The following is an 11,309-nucleotide window of genomic DNA, read 5'->3' on the forward strand; positions in this document are numbered from 1 at the left end:
ACGTCTCCTTATCGTCTACACGAGAAGCCTCCTATGAGAAAATTGAAGCTGATGCCGAGGTGAATTTCACATTACAAAAACAATTTAAACACTCAATACTAAGAACTACATCTTAGCGAAGTCCCCTAGTGGCTGCAAACCTGATAATGGTGCTCTTACGACCGTTACTCAACTGCCTCCTGGCATTCACGGCTCTCACTAAAGGCTCTCCTGCGAGAAATGACAAACTCGAGATACAACTCTCCACGGGAACCTTCCGTGGTTTCTCACCTGCTGAATCTCGTATAGAACAATGGTTTGGTATACCTTTCGCAGAACCACCTGTTGGTCCATTGCGCTTCAAAGCTCCGATCCCAATCAAAGGCGAGCCTGGTGTGGTTAAGGATGCGACGCAATTCGGCGGTGCTTGTCCTCAAATGGACGCTGAGGGTGCTGGTGCGCCCGTTAGTGAGGATTGCTTGTATATGAATGTAAATCATCATATTCCTTCGAGGTAATCGTGTGAGCTGATGTTATTTGGTTTTTATCAAAGGTGTATCGCCCTAGCGAAGCGTCTTCCCATAAGAAGCTACCAGTTTTGGTTTGGATTCACGTACGCCTTACCTCCCCAGATATCCCCAGATTCGCTGCTAAAATTGGTTGTTTTATCAGGGCGGTCAATGGACTACCGGGTAAGTAGTATCATGTGTTTTCTTCAATTAAAACCTTCTCACGATATAGGTAGTGCTGGATCACGATATGACCCAACGGGTGAGCGAATTCGTGATGTGCTTACATGAGAAGGATATTCAACTGCCCTCCATTCAGAAATTGTGCGAAGGAGCGTTTTTAATAAAAAGCCAATCGTCTTCGTCTCCGTGTACGTCATCATCTTTGTTCTACAATGACGAGACATACCAACCTTTAAACACCAGAAACTACCGCCTCAACACATTCGGATTCGTTAGTATTCGCTATCTACTTTTATAATTCCATGAGACGAAATACTTCACTTTAGCTTGCCAGTGCTCACCAACCACCTGAAGATCTTAATGCTGGTCTTCTTGATCAACGTCTTGCTCTGGAGTTCATTCAGGATAATATTGCTGCGTTTGGCGGTGATCCTGATAAAGTGAGCTCCTGTTATCGTCTTGTAATTCCCCGTGGCTGAAGACCGGTATTTCAGGTCACTATATGGGGTCAAGTGAGGGAACAGAACACACGAATTTTTTCTCCAATTAACCTCTGATTGTTTGAATAGAGTGCTGGAGGCGGGAGCGTCGCGGCTCATTTCATTTACCCATCGGAAAAGACTCTATTTCGTGCGGGAATAGGTCAATCTGCAACCGGGCCGTTGTATGTGTATCCTGAAGTATCCGGTGACATCAGATATTGACGGCACTTTGATAGTAAGAGTTCTCCGCCGCCATCAGTATATGATAAGCCTGGTAAATCGTTCGATCGATTGCTGTCTTCTACTGGATGCCACGAAAGCACTGCTCCTGTAGATTGCCTCCGTGATGTTCCTTTTGAAGTGAGTTCTCCCCTATACCCAAAAACGATAAATGTCTTGATGTTGTTTGCAGACTCTCCTGAACATCAGCAACTCCATGATTGACAATACTTTGAACGGTCAGTTATGGGAGCCAACAATTGGTCCGGAAGGAAGTATGGCAATGGCGACGGAACAAGCTTCGAGCAAAGTCATGCGAGGTGATTTTTTGCATCTTCCCTACCTCGGTAGCACCACGGTATGTAGCCTACATCTTTCACACACTATCTGACTTACGCATTACTGTTCTCAGCTCAATGAGGGGACGGACTTCACCGAATCCTTACAAAATCTCAATCTAACGGGTCAAGCACAAAATTCAAGATTAGACGACTACATACGAGCGCTCCTCATCGACGGGACCACACTCACTCAGGATGTCCTTGATGAAATCCATGAGTTATACAAAGAGAACGATACTTCTCTTGGCGGCCCGTTTAATACTGGAGACCCATTGTTTGATAGGGCATCGGCGTTTTACACTGATGAAATGTTCTTGGGGCCGAGGAGACTGTTTTTCCAACATGGCTCGGATCTACAACCGATGTTTGCGTATCACTTTACGGAATTTATTCCGGGGAATGAAATTGAATTGGGAGGTAAGTTCTGTTTATAGTATAGAATATGGAGATGATCTGAGGGTATTTTTCTCGTTTAGTGACGCATGCTACAGATTTGCACTTGCTGCTCGGATTCCGAACTGCTCCCGAGGCAACTCCCCCACCCATTGAGCACGATTTTGCGAATGAAATGAAGGATATCTGGATAAATTTCGTTAATGACCTTAATCCTGGTGGTATGTCCCCCCACACATCATTCAAATCATCCTTGGTACCTACGTCTTATGCCAGAAAACTGGCCGCGATTCGATAATACTGCCGAGAAGCCAGTAATGCAATTGCAACGAGGCAATTCAACACTTATTCCTGACGGTATGGAATATTCTATCTCTGTTTGACCAATTGATTGATAGCGGTACAGATTTTGACATGGAGAGGACTGATTTCGTTAACACGGCGCGCGTACTGGGTGAGTTCCAGAAGTAGAAAGGGAGGGAAGTCGAAAGAGACTGTGATGTGCTATCTCTGTTGTGCACCACATGCGAGAATGTTTTCTATATTGTCAAATTATTCACGTAACGGACGCTCCATCACCCAAGAATAAGTCATACATCTGGCGTGAGAGTGAAAGGTAAGCTGGTCAGTGGATAAGAACTCTCTACTTTAATGAAAGGAACCTCCCATCGGGACAATGGGAGCACCACCTACTTAAACCGTTTGCGCATTGATGAGAATAGAGGTCCAGCATACTTACTCATCTCTCGCACACGGCGATGATGCTCTTAGTAGTCGTTCAATTTTTCCTCGCATTAACTCAAGTTTCAGCTACACCAACACCAAACTCCAGTCTCGAAATACACCTACCAACAGGAACCTTTCGCGGGTTTTCAGTTGCAGGATCCGGCGTAGATCAATGGCTCGGTATACCCTTTGCTGAACCACCTATCGGTCCATTACGCTTCAAGGCTCCTGTACCAATCACAGCATCAGGGGAACCTGGAGCGATTAAGAATGCCACTGAATTTGGCAACGCCTGTCCGCAACTGGAGAACGATGGACTTGGTCCCCCTAATGCACCTATTAGTGAGGATTGCTTATTTTTGAATGTAAAAGTTCCAGTCTTGTGGTTGTTATCGACAACGGTTACTGATGATTGGTGAAAGGTGTATCGTCCATCCGGGTCGGGAGACGACCTGCCCGTTTTGTTCTGGTTACATGTAAGAACGTCTTCATCAATTAAATCCCTTGCGCCAAACTGAGATGAGATATAGGGTGGCGCATGGAATACGGGGTAAGCACGAAATAATGCTTTCTTGTATATTCAAGGCTCAGACGTGGAAGCACAGAGCTGCCTCGCAGACCGACCCCAGTGGTGAGTGAACTTTTTGAAAGTACCAGAAATTTCAACCGGCCGTTGTCGTAGAATTTCTACAGCGCAGCGCATCTATCGGAAAACCTGTAATACTCGTCTCAACGTCAGTCCCAATCTATGACCTATATAAACTGTAGCACTCAACAGCTTCGGCCAGAAATTACCGCGTCAACACATTCGGATTTGTTAGTATCCCGTGACTGCATCGTGTGATACAACTTGACTTACCTAACACGCTTTTCACCTCACCAGCTTGCTAGCGTTCATCAGCCACCTGAGGATCTCAATGCAGGTCTTCTTGATCAGCGTATGGCTCTGGCGTTTGTGCAAGATAATATAGCTGCTTTTGGTGGTGATCCACATAAAGTGAGTTGGTCGTTCATCCCAAAAATTTCTCCGGCATGGCTGAAATGGTAAATTGTAGGTCACCGTATGGGGTCAAGTAAGTGGAGGCCTACCAGCTGCGATACAGTTTAATTTACAAGTTGTAATTGATAGAGCGCCGGAGGTGGGAGTGTTATGACTCATTTCATTTATCCAGCAGAGAGACGACTATTTCGTGCTGGAATTGCTGAATCGGCAACTGGACCATTGTACGTCACTGTCCGTTTTACCCCTCGTATTTCGCGAAAGAGTTTTAAGCCTTCTCAATGCTTCTTATAGCAAGAGTTCCCCACCGGCTTCTACATATGATAAACCAGGGCTGGCTTTCGATCTATTGTTGACTTCTACAGGATGTCAAGGAAATGCTACCCCTGTTGATTGTCTTCGCGATGTTCCTTTCAAAGTGAGTTCGATTTGGATACCAAACTGAATGCTTGACGATGAACTATTAGACTTTATTGGATGTCAGCAATTCTATGATCAGTGCCACCTTGAATCATCAATTATGGGAGCCCTGTATTGGACCTAATGGAAGTATGGCGACAGAAGAAGCATCTAGTAAAATTATGCGGGGAGATTTTTTGCACCTCCCCTATATCGGTGGCACCAACGTGATTTTCCAAATCCCTCTTTTCTCTCCGGGCTTCACAAGACTTATACCAACTTTTTTCTGCAGCTGAATGAAGGAAACTTCTTCGTTGATAGTGTACAGAATCTCAACCTAACAGGACAGGCTCAAAATTCAAGATTGGACGATTTCATACGAGGATTGGTCATCGATAATACGACACTCACCCAAGATGTCTTCAATCAAATTCATACCTTGTTTAAGGAAAACGATTCGTCACTTGGCGACCCGTTTAATACTGGGGATTCACTGTTTGATAGAGCCGCGGCATTCTATACCGATGAGATGTTCTTGGGGCCAAGAAGGTTGTTTTTCAAACACGGGTCGGATCTACAACCTATGTTTGCGTATCATTTCAAAGAGTTTATCCCAGGCAGTGACGTTACTCTGGGAGGTAAGTCCAGTTTTTTTTTATCTTCTGTGTCCATATTGATTTCCTTTAGTCACACATGCTACCGAATTGCCGTTGGTATTAAATTTGTTGATCGGTGATGATACGACACCCCCATCTGTTGAGAACGACTTTGCGAATCGGTTGAAAGACTTTTGGATTAACTTCGCGAACGATCTCAATCCTGGCGGTACGTTTTTGGTAACTGAAATCAAAATTTCTCTCTTAAACCCTTACGTTCCCAGATGATTGGCCACAATTCAATAACACTGCTCAGCGATCCGTCATGCAACTTATGCGGAACAATATAACACCTGTCCCTGATGGTAAGTAGTACTCCACATATAAACCATCAATCTACTGACGATTACTCAGATTTTGATGTCGAGAGGACTGATTTTCTTAACACGGTAAATGTACTTGGCGAGTTCCAAAAGTAGAAAGGAAGAAAAAGGTTTGCATGATCTGACTCAAGTGGCGAAGGTGCTTTATCCATGATTTGTATAATGTATGAGGGAATTCTCGATAAATGCAACTTCTTTCTTGAAGTTTTGGTTGGGACGTGGAAGGCCTCACTGTCTCTCGATATTTGCTGACTTAACATAGCCCAATTTCATCCGCGACATCGTTCCCTTGTGCTCCCTTTGTCCGCTACCTTGGGCTTCTTTTGTGGGGCGGCGCGCATAGTTATGTGCAAATATGTACACGCGCGCCAACGATATGAGAGGAGCCATCAAAATGGAAGATGTTCGTGTAACGAGAAGAATCTTGTATTAGCAATACAAGTCGCGCGAATAGAACTTCTTCGAAGGTGAGTCTCACGCAGAATGGCTTTCTGGCTTGAGAGAATCATATTTAAGTGAACTAGTTCTCTTCACACAAAGTCTTAGGTTTCAAGATTCTATTCCACATCTCTTTTCGCCAACATTTCAGCGCAAACGAACCCTAACAACAACATCGAGATTCAACTCCCGACAGGAGCCTTTCATGGGTTTTCAGCTGATGGCATAGACCAGTGGCGCGGTATACCTTTCGCCGAGCCGCCCATTGGTCCATTACGTTTCAAAGCTCCGGTACCGGCTACTGGTGATCCTGATGCAGCTAAGAATGCTACAGAGTTTGGAAATGCTTGTCCTCAACCACCTGATGGCATTAATATTCCTCTCGGGGTGCCTGTCAGCGAAGATTGTTTGTATTTGAACGTAAATTCATTCCCAAATAGGAATATATAGGTTTGGCTGATCTTTCTCATTTTTGACGTTTGGATTTAGGTGTTCCGCCCCAATGGAACAAGCCCATATGCAAAATTGCCCCTTTTATTCTGGATTCATGTACGTCTTCGACTTCGAGGAAATTTCTACGTGAACTGAATATGATTTTTTACAGGGCGGTCAGTGGACCATTGGGTAAGTAGCATGTGTTACCTTCCAAGTTCTTCTCATCGAAGTAAACAGTTCTGCGTCGATATACGACCCAACGGGTAAGATTTCACCCGTTTCTGTAGTACATCTTCTCAGGACTTTTTTTTAGAACTCATACAACGAAGTGTTTCCATTGGGAAACCAATCATGGTCGTCTCAACGTAAGCATTGAACTTGCACGACAACGATCTTACTAAGATTCGATTCCGTACTAGGAATTACCGAGTCAATACCTTCGGATTCGTTAGTGTTCACCTCCCTCGTTTTGACCTATTGAAATGAATATATACTTCATTTAGCTTGCTAGTGAACATCAACTACCCGAGGATCTCAACGCTGGTCTTCTTGATCAACGTTTATCCATGACATTTGTTCAGGATAATATTGCTGCTTTCGGTGGAGACCCAGAGAAAGTAAGTTTCATTCATTCTCATCTTTTCGGTAAGTGTGAAACGAGGATGGCGCTATATAATTAGGTCACTATTTGGGGTCAAGTAAGTAGAAATGCTCGCAACATTACGACCTCCCCATAGATCATCTTTTTTCCAGAGTGCTGGAGGTGGAAGTGTTTTGGCTCATTTCCTTTATCCCGCGGAAAGAAGTTTATTCCGAGCAGGAATAGGCGAATCATCAACTGGTCCTTTGTGAGTTTGACCTAACTATCCTGAGACTGACTACTGACTTCGTTTTGTTTTCTCTGCCATTCTATAGCAAGAGTTCACCACCAGCTTCGGTGTATGATAATCCAGGATTGCCATTTGATCGATTGCTGACTTCTACGGGATGTCAAGGAAATTCTACTCCTGTAGATTGCCTTCGTGATGTGCCATTTGACGTGAGTTCTTTCAATTTTCATCAATACGAAACACCCCGACGTTCGTCGTAGACGCTGCTTGATATCAGCAATGAAATGGTTGATACCACCTTGAATAATCAATTATGGGAACCATCGGTTGGCCCGAATGGCAGTGCGGCGATGGTACAGGAGAGAGGCTCCACGAAAATCATGCGCGGAGACTTTTTGCATTTGCCTTACCTTGGCGGTACCACTGTAATACTCTCTTACTCGCTGTCGCCCATAATTTTCTGACTTGTCTACTTGCACCAATTTTAGGTAAACGAAGGAACGACTTTCACTGATAGTTTATTGAACCTCAATCTCACGGGCGAAGCCCAAGCTTCCAGATTGGACCAATACATACTTGGACTCGTCGTCGACAATACAACAATCACTGAAGATGTTCTCGATGAAATTCATATGTTGTTCCGAGAGAATGACACTTCTCTTGGAGCACCGTTTAATACTGGAGATTCGTTATTTGACAGGGCTTCGGCATTTTACACTGATGAGATGTTTTTGGGACCAAGGAGATTTTTCTTCGAACATGGTTCAGATCTGCAACCAATGTTTGCGTATCACTTTAGAGAGTTTATAGCGGGAAGTAATCAGACTCTGGGAAGTGAGTTACAGCTTGTTCTAAAAGTCGCCGAATGTAGCTGATGATTTTCGCTTTAGTTACGCACATGGTGGACTTACCATTGTTGCTCAAATTGATAACATTAGATAATGCCCCTCCGCCCGTCGAGAACGAGTTTGGGAACCAGATGAAAGACTTCTGGATCAACTTCGCCAATGATCTTAATCCTGGTGGTATGTCATGATCATCAAGAGTTTTCCTTTGATCGTTCTCTGACATACCTTTTTTAGGTGATTGGCCGGAATTCAACAATACTGCGGAATCCCCCGTCCTTCAACTTATGCGGGACAATATAACACTTATTCCCGACGGTTTGTGTCGCTGTCTGTTTATATATTATGAATTTACTCATGTTTATCAGATTTTGATGTCGAGGCCGTTGAGTTCATTGAGAGCCTTCGTGTGCTTGCACAATTCCAGAAGTAGAAAGAAAGGAAGATTATGCTTGTGCTGGACACTTATAGCAGCCGCTTTGGAGTCAATTCATCCATATGATGGAGTTGATCGCATGCGTACAAAGAAATGTTGAAAAAATCGCTCGAGACTAGTTGAGGATCAGAAAATAATTCATTTTCAATTTGTTAAGTACTTGCAAGGGACGTTTGCCCGGTGGAAGACCTTTGCTGACAAACGCGACCTGCTCCCAATTATCTATTTTTGTCCTAATAACCGTCTTCTTCCCAGTTGTCCATCTCCCTGGAGCTCCTTTGCGGGGAAGCGCTCGCTTATGTGCAAATGCGTGCACGCTCACCTATTCTATGAGAATGCTCGTCAAATTCGAAGTATAATGGGAGAATTTTGTATTATCAATACCAGTTGGCCAATAACGCTTCTTCAGAGGTGAGTTTCACGTATTTAAGGGAAGACGTTCTCACTTGTGAGAATTAGATCTCATTGAGCTTGTGCTCTCGACTCTAGGTCTAGCGCCTCGCATTTCGCGCCCACTTTTCACTCGCTCAGTTATAACGACAATAATGCGATTGATCGATCTTCTCATCTCTATCACAACTCTTTTCACCAATGTATCTGCGAAACAAAACCCGAAAGGCAATCTCACAATTCAACTCCCGATAGGAACGTTTCGTGGGTTTTCATCCGGTGGTATAGATCAATGGCGCGGCATACCCTTTGCTGAACCGCCTGTCGGTCCATTACGTTTCAAGGCTCCGGTACCAATTACTGGTGATCCGGATGCAGCCAAAGATGCTACAGAGTTCGGAGATGCTTGCCCTCAACCACTTGATGGACTGGGTACCGCTCCCGGTGCACCTATCAGTGAGGATTGTTTGTATTTGAACGTAAGGTTATACTCGAAGTTAGGTTACACGATAAGTTAGGCTGATCTGTTTTTTGTTTTGGATTGATGATACTAGGTGTTCCGTCCCAATGGAACGAGCCCGGATGCGAAATTGCCCCTTTTCTTCTGGCTTTATGTACGTCCTCTCAATTTTGAGGCAACTTCTACTCTCTTGCTTAGTTTGAATTTATGATAGGGCGGTCAATGGACTACGGGGTAAGTACCACATAGGATGTTCCTCTACACAGTATTCTAAACGAATAAATAGCGCTGCGTCAATATACGATCCAACGGGTAAAGTTCTTTCTTGAAAAACATCGAAATACATATTCGAAAACAATTTTTAGAACTCATAGAACGAAGCGTTTCCATTGGGAAACCCATTATGTTTGTCTCGATGTAAGCCATGGAGTTCCACTATTATACTAATCCAAACTGACATTTGAGAATATGCTAGAAATTACCGCGTCAACACCTTCGGATTCGTTCGTCCTCAACAACTTCCATCACTAGATTCACTCCAACTAATACCCATTTTTATTTAGCTCGCTAGTAGACATCTACCACCAGAAGATCTGAATGCTGGTCTCCTTGATCAACGTTCAGCACTGGAATTTGTTCAGGATAACATTGCTGCCTTCGGTGGTGATCCAGACAAAGTAAGTACTATTCGCTCTTGTCCTCTCATCGATGGGAATGACAGTGGATTAACAGGTCACTATATGGGGTCAAGTAAGTAGGAATCCTAATAGCGCTATGATCTCACCTGAACTGAACACCCTCTTTCTAAAGAGCGCGGGAGCTGGAGGTGTATTAGCTCATTTCCTCTATCCAACGGAAAGAAGTTTATTCCGAGCGGGAATAGGCGAATCAGCAACTGGGCCTTTGTGAGTTCGACTTAATTAATCCTGAGACTGACCGCTGACTCTGTTTTGTTTTTCTGACATTTTGTAGTAAGAGCTCGCCCCCGGCTTCGGTGTATGATAATCCCGGATTACCGTTCGATCGATTGTTGACTTCTACGGGGTGCCAGGGAAATTCTACTCCTGTAGATTGTCTTCGCGATGTGCCATTCGACGTGAGTTTCTCCGATCTTTATCATCATGAAATATCCCTGACAACTTTCGTAGACATTGCTCGGTATCAGCAATGAGATGATTGTCAATACCTTGAATAGTCAATTATGGGAACCATCCGTTGGCCCGAATGGAAGTGCAGCGATGGTACAAGAGAGAAGTTCCACTAAGATCATGCGAGGAGACTTTTTGCATTTGCCTTACCTTGGCGGTACCACTGTAATGCTCCCTTATCTGACTGTCGTCCTCCATTCTTCTACTTATCCACTTTTCACTATTTCTAGTTAAGCGAGGGAACACGTTTCTCTGTCGGTTTATTGGATCAAAACCTGTCAGGCGAGGCCCAAGTTTCTGAAATGGACAAGTTCATATTAGGGCTCGTCATTGATAACACGACAATCACTGACGACGTGCTCGATGAAATCCATACGTTATTCCCAGAGAACGATACTTCTCTTGGTGCACCATTTAACACTGGAGATTCCTTATTCGATAGGGCTTCGGCGTTTTACACCGATGAAATGTTTTTGGGACCGAGGAGATTCTTTTTCGAACATGGTTCAGACCTGCAGCCAATGTTTGCGTACCATTTCAGGGAGTTTATTCCTGGGGCAAATATTACTTTGGGAGGTAGGATACATTTTCATCTTTGGTATCGATACTAATTGTGATTGATGATTTTTTCTTTCTAGTTCCACATGCTTCGGAGTTGCCAATGTTATTGAAATTGGTAACCAGAGATAACGCTCCTCCAGCAGTCGAGAACGAGTTTGCCAATCAGCTGAAAGACTTTTGGATCAATTTTGCCAACGATCTTAATCCTGGTAGTATGTCTATTAGCATTTTACGTTTAATTGATGGTGCTCAGAGTCTGATGTACCTCCGTTAGGTGATTGGCCGGCATTTGAGAACACCGCTGAAACGCCCCTCATGCAACTCATGCGGGACAATATAACGCTTGTTCCTGATGGTGGGTAACACAGCTGTCTATTATAACGAATCCACACTTAAGGTTGATCAGATTTTGATGCCGAGGGCGTTGCCTTTGTTCAGAGTAATCGTGTGCTTGCACAATTCCAGAAGTAAAAATAACAATGAAAGCTTGAAGAATTTGGAGTGATACGTAGTTGTTTAGCGTTGCCATGTACTGTATATAGCAGACTATGAATTG

The 11,309-nt window shown here is 44.0% G+C and overlaps 2 protein-coding genes across 2 annotated transcripts; both read left to right on the top strand.

The window, feature by feature from the left end:
• Positions 1 to 122: 122 nt before the first annotated feature.
• Positions 123 to 2,681, top strand: AGABI2DRAFT_191068 (hypothetical protein). The gene is made up of 15 exons (XM_006458916.1): positions 123 to 470; positions 533 to 592; positions 652 to 671; positions 725 to 750; positions 808 to 859; positions 915 to 942; positions 998 to 1,111; positions 1,166 to 1,183; positions 1,241 to 1,335; positions 1,390 to 1,513; positions 1,566 to 1,730; positions 1,785 to 2,130; positions 2,190 to 2,327; positions 2,383 to 2,463; positions 2,513 to 2,681. The coding sequence occupies exons 1-15, from the start codon at positions 147 to 149 to the stop codon at positions 2,575 to 2,577; spliced, it is 1,656 nt and encodes a 551-aa protein (XP_006458979.1). The 5' UTR covers positions 123 to 146; the 3' UTR covers positions 2,578 to 2,681.
• Positions 2,682 to 8,685: 6,004 nt separating this feature from the next.
• Positions 8,686 to 11,278, top strand: AGABI2DRAFT_217832 (hypothetical protein). The gene is made up of 12 exons (XM_006458917.1): positions 8,686 to 9,063; positions 9,139 to 9,241; positions 9,410 to 9,461; positions 9,520 to 9,547; positions 9,608 to 9,721; positions 9,777 to 9,794; positions 9,855 to 9,949; positions 10,017 to 10,188; positions 10,423 to 10,768; positions 10,831 to 10,965; positions 11,028 to 11,108; positions 11,160 to 11,278. Exons 1-12 carry the CDS (start codon positions 8,740 to 8,742, stop codon positions 11,222 to 11,224), a joined length of 1,533 nt encoding a protein of 510 aa, XP_006458980.1. The 5' UTR covers positions 8,686 to 8,739; the 3' UTR covers positions 11,225 to 11,278.
• Positions 11,279 to 11,309: the final 31 nt, after the last annotated feature.

This window comes from Agaricus bisporus (genome assembly GCF_000300575.1).
Source record: "Agaricus bisporus var. bisporus H97 unplaced genomic scaffold AGABI2scaffold_3, whole genome shotgun sequence".
In the NCBI taxonomy this organism is placed as follows: domain Eukaryota; kingdom Fungi; phylum Basidiomycota; class Agaricomycetes; order Agaricales; family Agaricaceae; genus Agaricus; species Agaricus bisporus.